Source organism: Chanodichthys erythropterus, chromosome 10, assembly GCF_024489055.1.
Source record: "Chanodichthys erythropterus isolate Z2021 chromosome 10, ASM2448905v1, whole genome shotgun sequence".
NCBI classification, from domain to species: Eukaryota; Metazoa; Chordata; class Actinopteri; order Cypriniformes; family Xenocyprididae; genus Chanodichthys; species Chanodichthys erythropterus.
In genome coordinates, this window is record NC_090230.1 from 24,027,683 (window position 1) to 24,049,862 (window position 22,180).

At 36.2% G+C, this 22,180-nt stretch overlaps 2 protein-coding genes and 1 pseudogene across 5 annotated transcripts in view; 1 reads left to right on the top strand and 2 right to left on the bottom strand.

Annotated features, from left to right (window-relative positions):
- Positions 1 to 1,866: 1,866 nt before the first annotated feature.
- LOC137027995 (uncharacterized) lies at positions 1,867 to 13,864 on the top strand. Of its 4 annotated transcripts, none has more exons than XR_010896135.1 (9): positions 1,867 to 2,204; positions 4,061 to 4,465; positions 4,752 to 4,817; positions 5,227 to 5,334; positions 5,435 to 5,480; positions 5,869 to 6,494; positions 8,042 to 8,132; positions 10,762 to 10,943; positions 13,734 to 13,864. XR_010896135.1 is itself a non-coding variant. In XM_067396668.1 (6 exons), exons 1-5 carry the CDS (start codon positions 2,159 to 2,161, stop codon positions 5,473 to 5,475), a joined length of 669 nt encoding a protein of 222 aa, XP_067252769.1. In that variant the 5' UTR covers positions 1,872 to 2,158; the 3' UTR covers positions 5,476 to 5,480; positions 5,869 to 7,547. The 4 variants fall into 4 exon arrangements, 1 of the variants encoding a protein (XP_067252769.1); XR_010896133.1 differs by having other exon boundaries at positions 1,872 to 2,204; positions 5,432 to 5,480; XR_010896134.1 differs by having other exon boundaries at positions 1,872 to 2,204; positions 5,432 to 5,480; positions 10,825 to 10,943.
- The window catches only part of LOC137027993 (CD48 antigen-like), a 55,837-nt gene continuing 43,859 nt past the window's right edge, over positions 10,203 to 22,180 (bottom strand). The window contains exon 5 of the mRNA XM_067396666.1: positions 10,203 to 10,904. Within this exon, the coding sequence (XP_067252767.1) occupies positions 10,741 to 10,904 (164 nt within the window). The 3' untranslated portion in view covers positions 10,203 to 10,740. The remainder of the gene's footprint in view (positions 10,905 to 22,180) is intronic.
- Positions 13,699 to 15,018, bottom strand: LOC137029355 (CD48 antigen-like; annotated as a pseudogene).

Below are 22,180 nucleotides of genomic sequence, written 5' to 3' on the forward strand. Positions count from 1 at the left end.
TGTTCCTCAAACCATTCCTGGACAATGTGTGCAGTGTGTCAGGGTGCATTATCCTGCTGAAAGAGGCCACTGTCCATTGTCATGAAGGAGTGTACCTGGTTTGCAATGTTTAGGTAGGTGGCACATGTTGAATTTATGTCCACATGAATGACCGGACCCAATGTTTCCCAGCAGAACATTGCCAAGAGCATCCTGCAGTGATCCTGGTGTGTTACTTCCCCAGGTAAATGCTGCACACGTGCATGGCTGTCCATATGATGTAAAAGAAAATGGGAATCACCAAAGCAAGCAACCCTGCAAACAAGCCTGCAATAGCCCATTACTGGCCCACTTTTTTATTGATGATTTCAAACTTTATGATTTTCAATAAAACAACACTAAAGCTTTCTGGAGGCTTCCTAAAGGGCCAGGCTTGTTTGCAGGGGACCTTATTCAACTTTTGTTATTCAACTGCACATACGGACATCAAGTATCAGCGTGTGAATCTCAACGACGGTGACAAGCAACATATTCTGATCAACAGATCAACTAAAGAGAAAAGAAGCTACTAAAAAGTCACAGAAAAAAAATAAAATAGTGAGAATAAAGGAAATTACTAAAACAATTCAGCTCATAATTTATTCATGCAGCAATGCATGATGGGAGCTGTGGATGAATTTTGATTGGTGGCTCCCAGAATGCACTGCAACATGCTTTATGATGGCCACCACTGTTGAGATTCACAGGATGATTCTTGATGTCTGAGTAATATTCACACCTGATAACCAACACCTGATCATCTTTTTTCTTTGCTTGTCTGTCTGTTACTACTCAGTTAACAGCTCAAACAAGGTCTAATACTGTAAGGTCAAGTGTCAAGAACCCAACTAGAACAAACACTCATCTCAATGATGGTAACTTAAAAATTGTGATTTTCTACTTTGGTGATTAATGCTCAATCATCACTCAATTAATCACTTATTTATCTCATTAACTTTAACACTGCATCAGTGGGTGGAATGAAAAATATGGCAGGACTTTCTGACCCCTGGACTATACACCTCTGCTCGTCCATTTGTCTCGTGTTCTCATTTCACTACCCTGCTTTCGGGGAAAATAAAGAAAAAAATACACACTGTATTAATGAAACAAAGCCATATTTTTGTACCAGACATGTGTGAAATTAATGTGGAACAAAAGAAATTATCTGAACCTAAAGTAGGCTACATTTACACAAACTGAGAAAGTCAAAAAGCGGTAGGTTGTGCCCGGCGCTCCTCTACATCATGGTGGAAATGAAACCTTGCTCTGAGGATGAACTGGGAACAGCCATAAATCCTGGAATGCATGAAAAATATCTTAAACCACCAAAGTTTGTTTGCTGGGTTTGAAGGAGTTTGAGCAGATCTGTTTTTTCAGGGATTTAAATTTGGTTGGTTGAATTGTGTGGAGTGTAGACTACTTTGAAAGTTTTCAAAGCAGTTTGTTGTTTAAGTGATCAATATTTTTTTCTACTTTATAGTTTATGTATATATATATTATGGATTTTATGTTTATGTATATTATGTATATGTAGATTAATTAAACAACATACTGTTTGAAAACTTAAAAGTGGCAAGCTATTGGTCAGAAAACGAAACTTGGCTGGCATCCATTACGTAATTTCCACAGAAACGATACAAGCCTGAACAAGGAACTTATTTATGATTTATGGCTGTTACAGTCAGCAGATGGCGCTGTTTCCAATACAACCTCCAGAGCTTCACAAAGTTTCATTTCCTCTACCATGTACACTGATGAGCTAAATCATCATTGTTTAAGATGTTTTTCAGCAGGGGTAACGAATTCGACAAATAGTCCAACATATTCTCTTAAAATCATGACTGGCCAAAAGTGTATTGTAGATATGTTCCTTAGCCTGATTGTGACATGATCCGATATGATCTGCCCCGCCTATGTGAGTACAGAAATAAAAGCAAACCTCGTTGCTATCGTTTTCATGCTGTCTGTAACAACGCAACCGTCACCATCATGTAAACAGGCTACTCTGTAGCTTATTTCTAAAATAGCTTCAGAAACTTTTGCTTTCTGAATACAAAGGCAACAATATTCAAGACTTGAGTCAATTGATTGATCAGCTCAACAACGATTTACAAAAATAAAAAATAAAAAACAAAAAATGGGAAGATATATTGTGCTCACTCTGTTTGTCTTTCTCGTTGATGGTAAGTCATTTGACTTTGTAGTTTCAACATATGCATTGATGATTATTGTAAATGCATTCGTGTAGAAAATGCATGAATTGAAAATGTAGATGTGCTGTGCCTAAGCTGCTTTGGTCTTTGCTGAATGCACAGGTGTAGCCTAAATGCATCATCACACACATTCACAGCATGAAGTTACTCGATGAACTCTTACTTTATAACTCAGCTGCGAGTTATATCACGCAAGAAAAGACAATTTTGAGATTACATTTATTATTTTCAATATTCATTGGCAGAAATTAAGCTTCCATTCGCAAGTGATTGAACAGATTAAACTGTGATATTTATAGACGCACATTTTTCTAAAGGGTGACCTGTTCCTGTATATTCCTCCTCTGACCTCTGTTCAGATGTGTCATCGGTGATATATCAGAGTTACGAAACAAGTTTCCATACGCAGAAAACGAAAATGGTTGATGTTGATCACGTGATTTTCTGAGAACCGATCCATTAGCATCTTTCAAATGCTCGGCATACTTATAATCCTACATAAGAACCTGTTTACATAACACCACAAATAAATGTTCTTCACGTGATTTAGTGTAGTTGGTCTACAGCCAGCTAACAGAATTTTGTTTTAAGAACATTCTCCAAATATTCAGTGTTGGTTCTGGGAACATAAAAAATTTCCATTGATTTTGACGTTAAAGGAACGTTTTTTATAAGGTATAATGTTCCTTAAACGTTCTTTCAACTTAATTTTGATTTAAAATTCAACATTCCAAGAACAGAAAAATGTCCAGAAGAACATTAGTGACTGTAGATTGTTATTTAAAGCAGAACTAAGTAACTTTTTTTACCTTCATAAATAGTTTTCTAAGTCCTTACGATGGTTAATTGACTTGTAGTGGTGTGTTTGAGGCGAGCACTAACCCCCTCTGATCACGTCTACACCATAAAACAGCACTTGCAAGTTGAGCTGTGCCGACCCGACACAATCTCGCCTCATGTTCACGTTCACGCGAGAGTGACAAAATGCTTTGCGGTAATTCAGTATACACATAGCGATCTCACTTTATAAGACAATTTTGAAAATTACCCACCTCCATCGAGATTTCTTGTACTGTATTTGCAAAACTACTGCGCTGGTGAGCGTTGTAGTCCAGAGCTGCGCTTGGAAAATTTACGACAGTGTGATTCACTGAAGGAACCTGTAGGGGGAGCTTCGCAAATCAGTTCCGCTTTAAAGATTGGTACTGTATGATGTTCCCGAAACATTCTTTCAAACAACTACAGAAAAAACTATTGTTTAAGTGGTTTTGATGGAGACATTTGTCTGTTATTAAATCAGACATGTTTGATATGTTTTATAAATGCAGAAATGTTTTCTGAAAACACCTGCAATTGCTGATAAAGAAGCAACTGATCTCCATGACCTCAAACTAAACATTTTCAAAAAGACATCAACATCTAAACCTCTGTTGATTCTCCATAAGAACTTCTGTAAACTATATACACACTATAAAACCAGCAAACAAGCTTAGGCTGGCTTAAGATGTTCTTCAGCAGGGAGAACAAGTCCAACATTCACCTATAATCACGACTGGTCAAAATGGTCCTGTTATGCATTGACTCCGTTTACCTCACCTTCAGTAATAATATCGTAATAGTTCAGTATATACTCTGAGTCTCTGAAGTATTATATTTACATGGAAAATGAGGCTGTAAAACAAATATTTCTCCACCACAGAGATCTTTAGGAATGAAGATATTTTGTTATTGGCTTTCTCTGGCTTTCTAACACACTGCTGTGTTGTTGAATTTCTTGTCAAATGCACACACTCACACAAGTGATTATTGTTCATCTTTGTCTCCAGGTGTGGTCGGTGACACATCTGGAATAAGCTTGGTATCGGTGACGGAGGGAGATTCAGTCACTCTGAACACTGGTGTCACCAAACAACAACGTGACAAGATGCTGTGGTATTTTAATGACACACTCATTGCTCTGATCAATGGAGAGGCCAGTAAGAGCTGTTTATATGATGGTGAAGGCGGGAGATTCAGCGGCAGACTGAATGTGGACTACGAGACCGGATCTCTGACCATCACAAACACCAGACCTGAACACGCTGGACGTTTTGAAGCAAATTTCATCCAAAGCAAGAGCTCAGGAACCAGCCACAGCTTGAACCGAAACAGCAAGTGTGACAGCACAAAGATCACCAGAAAAATGAGCAACATTGGCGACACAATTAAAACATTCAGTCTCTCCGTCAGCGGTGAGTCAGTGTTGTTTACCCTGAAGTATTTTTGAAGTCAGAGATTTTTTGAATGTCTACAGACCAGTTTATATTCCTTCCTTGTATAAAACCTGCTTTAGAACAAATTATTTCTGGGTTGCCAAGATTAGACTGACACTGTTCAGTCCTTTTCAGTATATATTTCTTGTGAATAATTCAACATTAAGATGATATTAAAAATACTATAATTGGTCTTAAAAGGCTCTTTTTCTGACTGCCCATAGCAAACTTTATTTCTTTACTGTTATTCTCTTGTATTTTCCAGCTTCTGTTCCTGACAAAACTGATGAAGAATGGTACAAGATGGGGAAGGATCAAGAGTGTGACAGAAGTATGTTTTCTCCTCCCTTCCTTTTTTATTTACAGTCACGTAAAAATGTGCTGTTTTTGGTTTTCAGTGCATTATGGCCAAACATCTCCACTTTGGTCTCGTCTGTCTAAAGGACATTGTTTCAGACGTCCTGTGGTTTATTCAGATGCAGCTTTGTAAACATGTTCTTTTAAGAGAGAAAAGGCTTTCTCCCGGCAACCCTTCCAAACATGCCATACTTGTCCCGTCCTTTTCTAATGTCATGTCATCTGTCCATCGATTTTAAGACCTGCTAAACACCAGATGATTTTTTTATTATGTGCTGATATGTAAAACCATAGAATTCAAAGAGGGTGTTCTTTCTTTTTCACATGACTGGATTACAATCAGATTCACTCACACTACTGTCTGTCTGTCTTCATCTGTCCAGGTCTGCCTTCAGGTCTTATGGTCGGAATAGCTGTTGCTGTTGTTGTGTTGGTGTGTGTATCTGTAACCGCTGGTGTGATTTACTGTCTCCGCAGGAGGTCTAAACATGGTAAGTATCACCTACAGATACTGTAGTAAGAGGAAACCAACACATTTATTATGCAAAATTAGTGTTTAAGTGTGTTTGTGATTTTTTTTCTTTACAGCAGAAGCGGAGAAAAGCAAACTTGAGCATCTGTTGAAAGTCTGAATAAGGTACGATACAGCACTAATATTGTGTCTTTGTCTAATTTTTCATTCGAAAAATACAGTATGATGCAAATGTCTTGGTCATGTTACAACCTTCACAAAAAGAGACATTTTTAAGAGTCATTTATATGTTTAGCTGTAAAGCAGATAGTATGGTGCACACGCAGATCTGATCTCAGCATCATCCAGTTAGTCTGGGATTACACGAGAAGACAGAAAAACTGAGATTGTATTTGTATATTAACTGTACAGTACATTTATTTGCCTTCTGACTGAATAGAATTTATAGCAAAGTCACCTAAATGAGAAACAACACTTTTAAACAGAATTTTATTAACTTGATGACAGATGTGATTTCTCTCTCTTTACCTTGTGATTCATTGTTTTCTTACAGAAGGAGAAAGACGGATGTGATGTGAGGGATTTGAGGATCCCAATATACAAATGATAAAAAATGGTCCAGGTCATAGTTGTGACCATAGGTGACCATAAGCCTAAGTGGACATCCATGACATATGGAGTACGTCCTCAAGGCTCAGTGCTTGCGCTGCTCCTGATCAACCCGTTTATGCTCCCACTGTTTTAACTCATGTTTTAGTCAAATATGGACAATAATGATGATACATTTTATTTATATTGCGTTTTCCCAAGCTCAAATCACTTTATAAGCAATACACATGAGTACATCAAAAACAGGACAAATATAAGAAACAATACAGTATACACATCAAACACCACCGACGATCACAAAATCTGAATGAAATGCATAGTTTGGAGTGTAATATATATATAAATATCTGACCAACTATCTGAACATAATGAGCACTAGAGTAAAAATGAAGTAAAAACAGAGTAAAAATTAAGTAACCAGAGTAGTTCCTTCAATCGAATGCGAACGCCAAGACCCCAAACGGCAAATGGGAACACTCGATGATGAAATCCTCCTGTCAAAGATGCAGATACTCTGTCCGCAGCAACCATGCAACAAACACCTTCAGGTGGGCAGGCCGGTGGATTCAGGTAGGCCGGATGAGCACACCACCTCCACGCACTAGCAGAAAAAACATAATCACAGTTGAAGTCTGTTTTATGAGCGTGAGAAACATTTTACACAACAAGACAAACAGCCTAGAAGTTGCATGACAAAAAAAAAGAGCATATGTAGATGATACTCAGCTACAGCGACATCTCAACTACAGACCCATTGACTCCCTGAACCAGTGCATTGATGAAGATAACAGTTAGATGACCCAAAACTTCATTCAGTTAAACAAGACAAAACTGAAGTCACTGTATTTGGAAACGAAGATGAAGTTCTCAAAGTGAACGCATACCTTCACTCTAGGGGTCAAACAACTAAAAATCAAGATTTTGGAGTCAGTCCTTAATAATGTTAAATCAATGTTAATGTGTCAAAGTTAACCTAATTGAATCAATATCACTTTTGCACCTGCAATTAATGTTGAAATAAATTTGAAATTTCAACAAAAAATATTCTCACACAGCCTGAAATCAACTGAAGATAAAAGAAGACAATAAATCTCTCAAGAAGTTCTTTTTGAGAATTAACAGAGGTTTAGATGTTGATGTTTAATTGAAAATGTTTGGTCACCATTTTGGTGATCAGTGTTTCTTTAGTTGAGCAGTTTGACTCTCAGCTTTCTGTGTGAGTTTGTGCTCTTTGTAACAGTTTTTACCAAAACACACCATTTGTTGAGAAGAAAAACAGAAACAATGTTGATGGTATAGTTTTCTGCCTCACTAAGCAGAGTAGTTTACTAACCTTGTTCCCGACCAAAATTGGTTATTTGTCTGTGTGTCAAAAGATTTTTATTTTAAAATTTAAAATTATTTTTGCACTTTAAAAGTGAAGATTCAGAGTGTCTGATCTGTAGCAAGAAAGTATTGTTGGTGAATGTAACCTATTAAAAACAAATCAACACTCTTGCTCAGGAGAACAGTTAGTAAATGATTTTGCTTTATGATGATTAAAACTATATCACTCAGTCATTTTGTTTCTGGTTTTCTTTGCAGCAAATGATGTGTTTTGATAAACACTGTTACAAAGAGCACAAACTCACACAGAAAGCCGAGAGTCAAACTGCCCAACTAAAGAAACACTGATCACCAAAATGGTGACCAAACATTTCCAATAAAACATCAACATCTAAACCTCTGTTAATTCTCAAAATGAGCTTCTGCTGAGATCTTGAGATTTATTGTCTTCTTTTATCTTCAGTTGATTTCAGGCTGTGTGGCTTTAAGTCAGTTGTAGTTGTGTTTCATTTTCTGAGAGTTCAAGCATGATGTTGAACCAACATCACATTGTAACATTGATTCAATGACATTAGCGTTGATTTTTGTTGTTGAAATTTCAACATTTTTTCAACATTAATTGTGGGTGCAAAAGTGATATAGTATCAACGAGGTTAACGTTTACACATTAACATTGATTTAACATTATTTCGATCATTGCTTGCTATCTGTGTAGTTTCAGTAGTTAGTAATGTAGTCTATTGCATTACACATTTAGGTAATATCATCTAACTACTTTTTGAATACATTAGATCAGGGGTGTCCAATCCTGCTCCTGAAGGCCACTGTCCTGCAGAGTTCAGCTTCAAACCCAATGAAACACACCTGAACCAGCTAATCAAGGTCTTACTAGTTTAATGTCCATTTTCTGTTGTTTAATGAAAGTTTATTGCATTATTCAAGTGTTGTGTTTGTGTGAATGACTCTTCACCTTCTATAGTATAATTCAGCTTGTGGAAACACTACATGTGATGACCTCCTTCATGATTCTTCATGAGGCTTTCTCTTTTAAAACCAGCCTTATTATGGTGTTTGTCAGAATATGTTAAAGATACAAAATAGATTTTAGCAGCAGTGTGCGCTGTTGGATTTACCAGATTAAATTGCAATTTTCTTACAGATTTATACTGTAAAAGTGAGAGATTGTTCTGCAAATATGATTACATTTTTACTGTATTTGTTTACAGAATTATCCTGGCAACCACAGATGCCAGGATTACTATTACTATTATTTGTCTTTTTCTAAAACAAAATTTTTAAGGTGTACAAAATCTAGATTACATATAATCAGTTACTTTTTGGTGCGTAGCCCTCGCATATAGTCAATACAGATCAACACTGGCCTTCCCAAAAAGACCCTGAGACAGCTGCAGCTCTTACACAACACTGCTGCCAGGAGAAAGAGTAAAACAGCAGCCAATTTTAATGTAGTTTTACTAGTTTATAAATCACTCAATGGCATATTGGACCTCAGAACACCTGAATATAAACAGATCACTCAGACCAATGGGATCACAAGGGTTTACTCAAAGCAAGAGAGTCTGTTTTTAGCTGTTACTCCAGCCGCAGCTGCAGCAGCTTCCAGAAGAGATCAGATGTGATCCAACAGATTCAAATCCAGACTCTAAACACACTCTGCCACTGTACTGCACTTTATCTATGTACTATATACTATGTATTCTTCTTGATTTATTTTTAAACTTAGTAAATAGATTTTTAATCTTTTTGATTTTATTGTGGTGGTTATTTTTTAAACCATCTTTGAAAGCACTTTGAATTATTATTGTGAATATGTGTTTTATAAATAAACTTGGCTACAGGGCCAAGTGTAACTTTACAGGTTTTTTTTGTTTTGAACAGAATTTCCCTTTTTTTCATTATACAATGAAATACCTGTTGTTTCAAATTTACAGGTAATTACTTATATTTTAGTATTACATCAATTTTCTGTTTCTTTCTCCTTTTTTTTTTTTTTTTTTTTTTTAATGGGTCTTTATTTGAGTTCATCTGCTTTATCTGTGGTAAATGTCCACATATATTTAATCACAGAAAGAATATCTTTACAGTTGTTGTTCATAGTTTTTCCACAGTGATGCGCTATATAAGTGCTGAAGTCATCGCCAGCCTTATAAATCCTTTCTAAAATATATATGAATTTGAAAGTTTATGAATAAAGATTAATTTATGTTAGAAAAAATATTAAACCTAATTAAAAAGACAGCATTCTGTTTAATTACAATTAAATAATTTGTAATGTAATTGTGCTAATCTGAAAACTAATTGGTAAAATATTATATTTATTATTATTTATTACTATAAATATAATATTTATAGTCATTTCTTTCCACAGTGTGGTTTAATTTTCCACATAAAATCAAAAACATTTGCATTTTTTATAAACTTGACAAATCCATTTACATCCAAACATTTAACCTCTTATTTCTTTGATATCCGTATTTGAAAATCTTTTCATATATTTAACTCTTTATAGATCATAATGCTGAGATATATCACAATATTTATGATTTTAAAGGTGCCCTAGATTCAAAAATTTAATTTACCTCAGCATAGTTGAATAACAAGAGTTCAGTACATGGAAATTACATACAGTGAGTCTCAAACTCCATTGTTTCCTCCTTCTTATATAAATCTCATTTGTTTAAAAGACCTCCGAAGAACAGGTGAATCTCAACATAACACCGACTGTTACGTAACAGTCGGGATCATTAATATGTACGCCCCCAATATTTGCATATGCCAGCTCATGTTCAAGGCATTAGACAAGGGCAGGCAGTATTAACGTCTGGATCTGTGCACAGCTGAATCATCAGACTAGGTAAGCAAGCAAGAACAACAGCGAAAAATGGCAGATGGAGCAATAATAACTGACATGATCCATGATATCATGATATTTTTAGTGATATTTGTAAATTTTCTTTCTAAATGTTTCGTTAGCATGTTGCTAATGTACTGTTAAATGTGGTTAAAGTTACCATCGTTTCTTACTGTATTCACGGAGACAAGAGCCGTCGCTATTTTCATTTTTAAACACTTGCAGTCTGTATAATTCATAAACACAACTTCATTCTTTATAAATCAATCCAACAGTGTAGCATTAGCCGTTAGCCACGGAGCACAGCCTCAAACTCATTCAGAATCAATGTAAACATCAAAATAAACACTGTACTTGCGCGACTAGACATGCTGCATGACGAACACTTTGTAAAGATCCATTTTGAGGGTTATATTAGCTGTTTGAACATTTTTTATGTTGTTTAAGGCAAGCGTGAGCTCTTGGGGCGTGGAGCACCAGAGTTAAAGGGCCACACACCCTGAATCAGCTCATTTCTAATTATGCCCCAAAATAGGCAGTTAAAAAAATTAATTTAAAAAAATCTATGGGGTATTTTGAGCTGAAACTTCACAGACACATTCAGGGGACACCTAAGACTTATATTACATCTTTTAAAAGTTCTAGGGCACCTTTAAGATGTTTCTCATCTCCTCCTCTTGTGGATCTAATGTCATAAACCAGAACAGCCACAGTAGCCACACCCACCAGAGCAGAGAGGACCAATCGGATCACAGCTTCAGAATGACAACAGTGGATGTGGACTTCTGAAAGGAAAAACAATCTACACAGTAGAAAAAAAGGTACACTGTAAAAAATGAATGTGATTTTAACAGTAAAATATAGCTGCGAGCAGCGATGGCGGGCCCAAGCCCGGTGGCACCGCCACCCCGGTGGCTTCAGGGCAACTGTGCACAGCGGGCAATAGGCACTTAAAACGGTTAAACATCAAAGGACTATGTCAAATTCACTCCACATTTACTGCACTACAAGGTGCCGTTATAGAGCCCCTCCTCCCTGCCCATTTTCAAAGGATTACATGTGCCAAGTTTTAACATTATTCTGATGAATTTTGAAGCAAATCAGGTAAAAATAAGAGGGTGATCTCAATGTATGCTGAAAGTGACACATTTTCTGCTTCCAGTTGGTGGCGCTATGACTTTGAATCACAATAGTCAAATCCATGTGATCAGCCTTGTACAACGAAGACTAAGCCAAAGTTTCATCAAAATCAATTAATGTATGCAGAAGTTATAACACTTTGTTTCCCTTTTCTTGCCATAAATTCGTTGCCTCGCCACGGCCAAACCGTTTGAGATATCCAAAATCCGTTTGCAATTAAACAACTTCAATGTGTTAGCAACAAGTTAAAAAAAGCTTGGTGTAAATTGGATAAACCCTGTAGGAGTAGTAGTATAAAATTTATAGCCTGTTTTTTCAAAAAATTAACATTCAAACCAAAATAGCTGACTTCCTGTTGGTCGGAGCTAATGAATGTAAATTAGAAAATTGTCCGGCTTGATGAGAATAATATGTGTACCGAGTTTGGTGACTGTAGGAAAAACTAACCCCCACTTTTGTCAAAAGGTGGCGCTACTGAGCCCCTCCACCACGCCCATTTCTATGGCTTTGTCCATGTCTACTGGTTGACAATATTGATGTGTGTGTCGAGTTTCATGCAATTTGAAGCATGTTAAGAGCCTCAAAAACACTCAAGAATATTATTACAGTTTGACCTGTTGCCATGGCAACAATATTTCAAATATCAAAAATCCTGTCATAGGTCTACATCTGCTGTGTATTGACATTACACTGATGAAGTTTGAAGCAAATCAGGTAAAAATAAGAGGGTGATCTCAAAGCATTTTAAAAGTGATACACTTCTTGCTGCCATTTGGTGGCGCTATAACTTTGACTCACAATAGTTACATCCATGTGATCAGACTACTACAACCAACACACTCCTGAAGTTTCATAAACATCAATCAATGTATGCAGAAGTTATAACACATTTCCTGTTTCCCTTTTCTCGCCATAAATTCGTTGCCTCGCCACGGCCAAACCGTTCGAGATATCAAAAATCCCCTGGCAATTTTTAATCATCAGTGTCTTGACTTCATGCTGACCGAGGCGATCGGATTAATCGTCTAGGAGGAGTATATCAAATTCCAGAGCATGCGTTTTTCAAACAACCCTTAATAGCTGACTTCCTGTTGGCGTGGCGATTAACTTAGAGCGCGAAAGTTGTTCGGCCCGATGAGGTCTATATGTGTACCGAGTTTCATACTAATACGTGCAAGCATGTTTAATATATGGACCAAATTTTCAGACTTTTTTCAAGGGGGCGCTGTCGAGCCCCCCTGCCACGCCCGGGTACCAGCCTCTCCGGCGTCCTAATGGCCGCGGATTCCAATGTGTGTGCCAATTTTCAAGAGTTTTTGAGCATGTTAAGGCCCCCAAAAAGCCCCGGAAGACGGAAAAAAAAAAAAAAAAAAAAAAAAAAAAAATAATAATAATAATCCTTAGAAGAACAAGAGGGCCCTGCGCGAATTTTCGCTTGGGCCCTAAATATTGTAAAAACACTACGGGAAAAAAATGTAAATAGGTTAACAGTAAGTTCCTGTATTATATACAGGGAAAAACTGTAAAAGCTCTAACCAGACATTTATGCAATTTTCACAGTAAAATGCTGTAAATTTTACAATTATTATAAGTAAAAAAAGACAAAATCAATGTATAATTTACAGTCAAAATCTGTAAACTGATGTTCCCACAATTCCCTGTGTGACACTCCACATTTGAAAGTATTTTGTTTAAATAATCATGTTTCTTAATAGTTTTTGTTATCAGTTATCCATAATCTGGCTGAGACCTAATGAACACAACTTTAATTACACAGAAGGGGTTGTTCCCTATTGTTCCCTCTACTGTATATAAGCTTATTGAACAGATATTTGCTACAAGTACAAACAGCATTTAGAACTGAACTGATATTTATTCACATCTTCTAAACCTACATTTAATCCTTTAGCAGATCTTTTATCCAGAGCAACACATGAGGAACATCAGCAGCTGTGGTTGTGTATTAAGTGCTTGTAAAAGAATTTTCTAACAGAACGGGTGAAGGTTGTTGAAAAGACCAAAACAACAACAAAACATTTTGTTAAAGTGCATGGGTTAATGTTTATGTACTTAAAGCACAAATACAATTGGGCCTTCTTGCTAAATATATACAGCATATTTGTGATTATTATTAGGATAAAAAACACCTAAATAGGCCGTTTAACAGATTTAACAGACTCATTTCATCTCACTGAAGCAGATCAATGAATGCGGTTACAGCATTGATTGATTAACAAAGAAATGTAAAATGGATGCAATTAAAGAATAAAATTAAATACTAAGAATGTTCAACGTTTTGGCCACCAGATGGCCCCAATACACCAGATTCTAGTTCAGAGGAGCATTGGCACACTGTTTCGCATCACTAAACAATTAGACCACACATATTTTTTTCTTTACTGATTAAATCTATAGTATATGCCACAATATTTATGACATCTGTTCTGTTTTCTCCTGTTAACCTCTCGTAGATCTGACGTCATTGACCAGAAGAACAGCAGCAGCCGCAGCAGCCGCGCCCATCAGAGCAGTGACGACCAATCGGAGCACAGCTTCAGCAGAATCACAATAATGGGCGTGGACTTCTGAAAAAATAAACAATGATAAAATAGAATTGAGATTTTTAACAAGATGATTTTTGCTGTCACAAACTCAAAATGTTGTGCTCCAAAGAAGAAATTCAGTGAATATTATCGTTGCTGTCATACCTGCACATGTGTGACAGAGGTGTGTGATGTCCAGATGTTGAGTCTGGTTGCTGATGGGATTGTTCAGCACACAGCTGTAGGTGTTTTTATCCTGATATTCCACCTCCAGAGGTAGAGAGAGACTGATGCTCAGATCAGACACACTGATGCTGGACAATAAACTGTTTCCTTTGTACCAGGAGAGAGTCACATGACCCACATTCACAGCTGAACACACCAATGAACATGATGATGATGATGAACATTGTGAAGAGTTACTGATGATGACAGGAACAGACAGACGAGCTGAAAAACATCAGGGAATAAACAAATCTGGATAAATCTAATTAACAATGTTACATTCGATGTGTTTAAGTGTGATCACAGTGACCTCAAATTATAACATTTTATATGAAAAATAAAATAAGAATATTTGAAGGAGACAAATGATCTCTACTCACCATAGACAGAAACACTGAATGTTTTTGTTGTCAGTTTCACTCCCCTTATCTCTAGTTTATAATCTCCAGCATGTTCAGTTCTGGTGTTTGTGATGGTCAGAGATCCAGTTTGATCGTCCAGCTTCAGTCTGTCTCTGAATCTCCCATCAAGAACATCAGATGTGGAGAAGATTCCAGCAGCTCTATTGATTTGAGCTATCGGAGACTTCTCAGCTCCATGTTTCCACAGTATGTAGTCATTTTCATATATTTCAGTACGATCAGTGTATAAAGTGACAGAATCTCCCTCCATCACTGACACTGAATCACCAAACACACCTGGAGAACAAACAGAAACACTTTTTTACAAATTAAGGTTTCTAAATTTTTTACAAAATTTCTTTTGTTTATAAATCCTGACATCAACTGTACTTTGTAATCTTTAGACATAAATTGAAGAACATTGAAGCAGGTCGATTTGTTGCTAAAAGTTGCTAAACTGACACTGTAAGTCACATGACAATGACAACATGCGGGATTAAGTATGCCCAGAGTACTGTACATTCATACTATAAAAAATAGTGACAGAGTTGTGAGTGTGTGACAGAGAGTCTTTTTTGTGTCATTTATAGGGAAATTGTGTGAATTTTATCATTTGAGTTAGCAACTTTTCAAATGTTGCTAAAACTCGCTAAATAAATTTTATTAAATAAATTGCTGGAGTAGCCTGAATAGTTGCTCGTCTAGCAACAAAACTGTTTAGTTGGCATCACTGAGTGTGCCCTGTGTAGTCAGCTTCATTAAAGGTGCACTATATAGCTGCGTCCTAATTCAGACTCGAGGCCGATTGTGTCACTGTGGCATGATGAAGACTGTCCTCCTCCTCCAAAATCATCCTTTGTTTCACAGGCAATGAAGGATACAACAGATGTGCTGCGTCCCAGTTCACCTATACTTATACTACAACCTAAAAGTATGTACTCTTTGTGAAGAAAAACTACATACTTTAGTGTGTATCAGAAGAGTAGTCAAGCTTTGGGACAAATGATCACATCATTAAACTTTTAACGGATGCTCCGTCACATAGTCACACACATCCTGTCACCGTAAACTGGCCTGTCAATCATCTTGTCACATTTAACATTTAATTTATTTCATTTTATTTTCAGCTTAATTTGCATCTTCAATTTAGGAATAACAGAGAACGCAAATCCTTTGGCTGATTAAAAAGTAGCCAATTGCTTTAAAACTAAAGCAAGATTTAATGTCTTAAAAGAAATAAACTTACCAGCCATATGCCACATGTAGCACCAAATAAACAGATGAACCATCTTCAGATAACAGTGTTTGAAATATGAACACTCACTGTGAGAGACAGATTGAGCACTGACAGTGTGAACTGTGATATTAATGTAGTGTTGCTTGTGAATCCTTCACCACCGGATCTGACCACCACAAGCTACAAGCTACTCTTGCATGTGTTAGTTATAAATGTTCTTCATTCTCATTTCAAGTCTTATACTGTTCTTAGTGTCAGACAGTGTTGTTTATTTTACATGTTGTACTATTTAAGTTCTGTATCGTTGTTGATTATAAAACTGACTCTAGTTAGTGGTGTTTGTGAAGCAAAGCATCATATTGTTCTCTTGCATAAATAGTGTTTGTGTTGTAGACCCATGAATGAGCTGCATCAAATCATGCAGGAATACAATGTTTTCCCAGCTGGCAAAAAATAAAGCAAAAAATTGCATTGACTTAACATGGGGATGAACTTTGACGGTCATAGCTCAGAGCCAGGATTTCGTAGAAATGTGGGATATCACATTTAAAGAGGCTGGCAAGCTCTACATACCTCACAATGGGGTATAATTGTACCTCTGGGTTTAAGAGCTGCCCAAAATTGCCCGTAGACACAGTATGGTGAAGGAGCTGCCCATGAAACAGGAAGTGTGCACACGTCTTTTTCCTGCTATGGTAAACTGCTATTGTAGAGACATGAGGATGGCCTCATTTTACTCAGCCAACCAATCAGTCTCTCAGGATTATTGTGAAGCTGTCAAACCACACCCTAGCAACCATTTAGAGCACCTTAGCAACAATTTCTATAGACTTCCATTTGGATGGAAGAGACATTGGGGTGAGCTTTTTTTACCTGAGGCAGTGTAGGGTAGTTGCACACACCATTCATATTTTCTTCAGAAAATGTATGTGTATTTTTTGTTGTTTTTATATTTTTTTCCACACATTACTGTTGATGAAACTATTAGTCCAGGCATCAGATCACACCGCATCTCTGTTCAGAAGTAAATAGATCAGACTCACTTTGACTCTGAACTGAGCTGCTCAAGTGTCATTCAGTGAATCACACACTGACCATGTTTCATTCGGCATGAAAAAACACTGATGCCTTCTGTAACTCTTGTGCATTTTGCTAATATTATATTAAAATACATACGTTTTTGGTTGATAGTTAAAGCAAAAACTTTGATGTCTGTGTGAGTCTACATGATCCTTTCTGAATAATTTCTGCATAATGACTTAAAAACATTCAAAAAATTAAAGCAGGACAAAACTTCATGTATTGGTATTCTAGGGCAACTATAATGTCCTCAGAGGTCAGGCTCTGCTCAGTGTTGTGATGCTGCTGTCCTTCAAAAATCCACCAGATGGCGCCATTTATCAGTTATCAATATCATACTCAAAAGTCAGAGTCAGTAAAATGATCCGAACTTCCCATCACTACACAAGATCAGCTTTTACAATACAGATTTATATTTTTATTTTTTTTAAATTTTTTTTAAGAGTTTTATTTAAACACACAAACATCAAGAATCATCCTGTGAATCTCAACAGTGGTGGCCATCATAAAGCATGTTGCAGTGCATTCTGGGAGCCACCAATCAAAATTCATCCATCGCTCCCATCATGCATTGCTGTATGAATAAATTATGAGCTAAATTGTCTTAGTAATTTCATTTATTCTCACTATTAAAATTTTGCTGTTTTTCTGTGACTTTTTAGTAGCTTGTTTTCTAATGTTCAGAGTTGATCTGTTGATCAGAATATGTTGCTTGTCACCGTTGTTGAGATTCACAGGCTGATTCTTGATGTCTGTGTGTGCCTAAATGTATTTTTCTTTTTTTTTTTGTGATAAGGACAACTTTAAAAAAAAAAAAAAAAAAAAAAAATTCTATATTGTAAAAGCAGATCTTATGCAGAATCACAGTGCTGCTGTAATCAATAATGTAAATCTAACTCAGAGATTGAGCTCTAAATGAGTTCAGTAATTCAGATCAAATAATGATTATGTAAAAACATAACCAACACCTGATCATCTTTTAATTTTGCTTGTCTGGTTAGTTTTAATGCAGTTAAAACTGCCCAATCAAAATCTAATATTAAAAAGTCAAGGGTCAAGAGCTCAACTAAAACAAACCCTGACCTCGATGATGGTAACTTAAAAATTGTGATTTTCTCCTTTGGTGATTCTGCTTGTTATCATCAGGTGTCTTCAATAATGCTCAATCATCACTCAATTTATCACTTAATTATCTCATTAATGCTTCAGTGGGTGGAATAAAAATATGGCAGGACTTTTACTTTCTGACCCCTGGAATGTCCACCTCTGGACATCATACATCATGCAAAAGTGCTGATTCATAAAATAGTTACGTTTTTATAAAGTTAGTTGGAAGCAACTACCTGGTGCAGTTCTACGATCAAAACAAGATAATAAGGTTACTGTCCAGGGGCTGTATTCACAAAACATTTTATCTTACCACTAAGAGTTCTCCAAAATAGCAGTAAAAGTTCTTAGCTAAGAGTTTTCTCTTAAAAGCTATTCACAAAGCTGCTGAGACAAACTTTTACTAAGGAACAGACTGAAGTCTTAATCTAAGAGTAAGGGCGGGGTTGACCTCGTTGCTATGGAGTAAACACACAGTGATTGGCTGATGGGGAGGAGTCAGTGATTTAATCATAGAAATATTGTAGAATGAGGTGTCATGTTTCCATATTAAAATAAAGGTTTTAAAAAAAAAATACTGCCCTATTCAAATAAATATTTTTTTAATAAAAATGTTCCCACAGTCAAAATAAAATGTTGAGATATTTTTGCCATAAAATGTAGGCTAAGTGTCACTAATTAAACTAGTATATACAGTTAATTGTCCAGTTTCTCCTAAATCGGCAATTTAGGAGCTACTTTTAGCCTTAAAATGTTTTGTGAATATGGCTCCAGGGGCCGTATTCACAAAACATTTTATCTTACCACTAAGAGTTCTCCTAAATAGCAGTAAAAGTTCTTAGCTAAGAGTTTTCTCTTAAAAGCTATTCACAAACCTGCTGAGACAAACTTTTACTAAGGAATAGACTGATGTCTTAAGCTAAGAGTAAGGGCGGGGTTGACCTCGTTGCTATGGAGTAAACACACAGTGATTGGCTGATGGGGAGGAGTCAGTGATTTAATCATAGAAATATTGTAGAATGAGGTGTCATGTTTCCATATTAAAATAAAGGTTTTAAAAAAAAAATACTGCCCTATTCAAATAAATATTTTTTTAATAAAAATGTTCCCACAGTCAAAATAAAATGTTGAGATATTTTTGCCATAAAATGTAGGCTAAGTGTCACTAATTAAACTAGTATATACAGTTAATTGTCCAGTTTCTCCTAAATCGGCAATTTAGGAGCTACTTTTAGCCTTAAAATGTTTTGTGAATATGGCTCCAGGGGCCGTATTCACAAAACATTTTATCTTACCACTAAGAGTTCTCCTAAATAGCAGTAAAAGTTCTTAGCTAAGAGTTTTCTCTTAAAAGCTATTCACAAACCTGCTGAGACAAACTTTTACTAAGGAATAGACTGATGTCTTAAGCTAAGAGTAAGGGCGGGGTTGACCTCGTTGCTATGGAGTAAACACACAGTGATTGGCTGATGGGGGAGGAGTCAGCGATTTAATCACAGAAATATTGTAGAATGAGGTGTCATGTTTCCATATTAAAATAAAGGTTTTAAAATACAAATGTTGCCCTATTCAAAATAAAATGTTGCCATATTGTTGCCATAAAGGTTTTAAAATATAGGCTAAGTTTCACTAATTAAACTAGTATATACAGTTAATATATATATATATATATATATATATGTGTGTGTGTGTGTGTGTGTGTTTTTTTTTTTTTTTTTACTCTATTCGATCATTTGTAAGTGTGAACTAATGAAAACCACTGGCACAGGTAATCAGACAATCTTTATTTATTTGTTAAAGTTTTTTTTTTGGCGTCTCATCATAGATTCAAATCTATAAATCAAAATGTTTTGCATTTATGAAGAAAAGGTTCAGCACCTAAGGCTCTGTCACTATTGCCTCAGTGGTGTTCAGTGTCTTTAGGTGGATTAGGACTGTTTGTGATTTGCTCTTAGTGACTTAGGAGTCCTCTTGACTACTCCTAATGTTTCACAGATTTAGGAGCTAGTTTTAGCGCTAAAATGCTTTGTGAAATACTCTTAGAGCAAAAATTTAGGAGTCCTAAAATTAGGACTGACACGCCCATTATTTTTAAGAGTTTCTCCTAAATCGGCAAGTTAGGAGCTACTTTTAGCCTTAAGATGTTTTGTGAATACGGCCCCTGATTTCTAATAAATAACAATATGAACATCTGGTGTGTGCAGTTTATATTGTAGAAAAAACATTTAAGTGTCATCAAGTTTATATGTTTTGTGAATGTTTTTAAGATTCCTCATAAAAAATGATCAGCCATAATCACAAATTACACTATTTAAGATCAGTGAATCAGGCCGATCATGATGATGACTTGATCAAATGTTCTCTTAGCTGCCATAGTGCTTTATAAACACCCACAGCAGACAGAGAAAATTAACACGAGAAGCACAAACTAAAGCACCGATCACCATAATGGTGACTTCAAATGAAACATTTTTAATAAAACATCAACATGGATCATATCCAATGCCAACCCTCTAGTAATGACCCTACTATCGTCCCTAAAAATGACATGATTAATAATAAAAATATTAATAATACTTCTACTTTGACAAAAACAAAAAAACGTATGATGCTCATAATTTATATTCATAAATAACACATACAAAGCATAGTAAGTTCATTGCAAAGCCCATTTTACTGATCAGAAAACTAATTGAACTGACCACAGGAAACAATATTCTATACAGTGAAAGTAGACAACAAATTATCTGTTAACATGATTTTTTTTTTTAATGTGAAGACAAAAGTTACATGTATAGATAGTGCAACACTGTATAAGCTCTGCCACTCTCTGCAGGTGCTGTTCTGAAACTGCTGGAGCTGCGGTTCTGCAGCTGGATATCTCTTGATGGCTCAGTAACTGCTGCTTATATGCACTCAAAATGATGATCGACAGGAATGAATGTTTAGGCTCCTCCCGATCCTACGTTTGGGACTCCATAACATGAGCCCTGCACAAACTTACACTACTGTAATGAATTAGGATGCAGTTCATGGAGTAACCTCCTGTGAATGTGGGTGATGATGCATTTACATCTGTGCATACGGACCCAAACAAATTGCATTCAGACTGCATGTTTTCAGTGCACGCATTCCCTAATGCATTTGCTATAGAAAGCTTCAAAGCGTGTTCACAACTGATGTGCAAACAGGAATCTGTCAAACTAGAACTAATAACATGGTAAAAAAATCATCCAAACATTATATTAAAAAAAAAAATACACACATTATATTAAAACAGACTCATAGAAAACCACCATGTGTGTTTTTTTCTAACTCAGAGAATGAATGTGATTCACTCTCAGAAAAAAGGGTACAAAGTTGTCACTGGGGCAGTACCCTTACAAAAACTAAAAGGTATGTGCTATTTAGGAGTAAATAAGGTACAAAGATGTCCCTTTTCACTTTTATATGGGTACTGCCCCAGTGACAGCTTTGCACCAGCAGCTGTCAAAGTGAAACTTCTGTGGTCTCATTTATTTACACTGAAATGTTGTTTGACCTGATGAGTGGAAACTCTGTGTGTGTTATTGGGTAAAGAGTGTCTTTATTTCCTCTTCTGTTACAGAGGATGTTTTTTTTTTTTTATACATTTTTGCAATATTACTTGAAACTGTCTTTACTAACTGATAAAAGACTATTTATTAGGTGCACTGAAAGTAATAATATTAATATACATCATCTGTGCACGAGGTAGGGCCTTAAAAACACCAGCCAATCGTTTACGTGTTAATCACATAAATGATTGGCTCTCTGGCTTGACGTTCCTTGTGAGAGACATGCGCTCCAGTAACTTTCCACACTCCACAGGCGCCGCATGTGCATAACGCATAAAAGCAGATATTTTTCAAATAATGTTTTTGTCACGAGACAGGAGTAACAACTGAGTTATCTGCGGTGAGTCCGACATAATGAATCCACTAACACGACACAGCGAATGCCGGTGATAAACACTCGTGTTCCAACACTCGTGCAGGAGTTTTGGGAGGCGTTACCTTGAAATGAGCTGTGAAGGAGAGGGGTTGTTCTTACGCATGCGCTCATTTCAAAAACTCACTAACAGTCTTTGGTTTCTCAGTCGATGAAAAGATCCTCTGTATGATCTTACTTCCTTTTCACAAAAAACTGCTTCACAGACACTGAAGTTTGAGAAACAGTCCTTTAGTCACAGGTACAGGATTCTGCATCACACATCACACATGGACTCATATTTTACATATAAGCATTATGAATGAAGATGTATTTTTTTCCATGACACTTCTGGTGTGTACACACACACACACACA

Excerpts from the sequence above, each read along its gene's own strand:
- LOC137027995 (XM_067396668.1), top strand. The coding sequence starts at position 2,159 with ATGGGAAGATATATTGTGCTCACTCTGTTTGTCTTTCTCGTTGATG. Across the intron at positions 2,205-4,060 it reads GTTTGTCTTTCTCGTTGATG|GTGTGGTCGGTGACACATCT; the intron begins GTAAGTCATTTG and ends CTTTGTCTCCAG. Across the intron at positions 4,466-4,751 it reads ATTCAGTCTCTCCGTCAGCG|CTTCTGTTCCTGACAAAACT; the intron begins GTGAGTCAGTGT and ends TGTATTTTCCAG.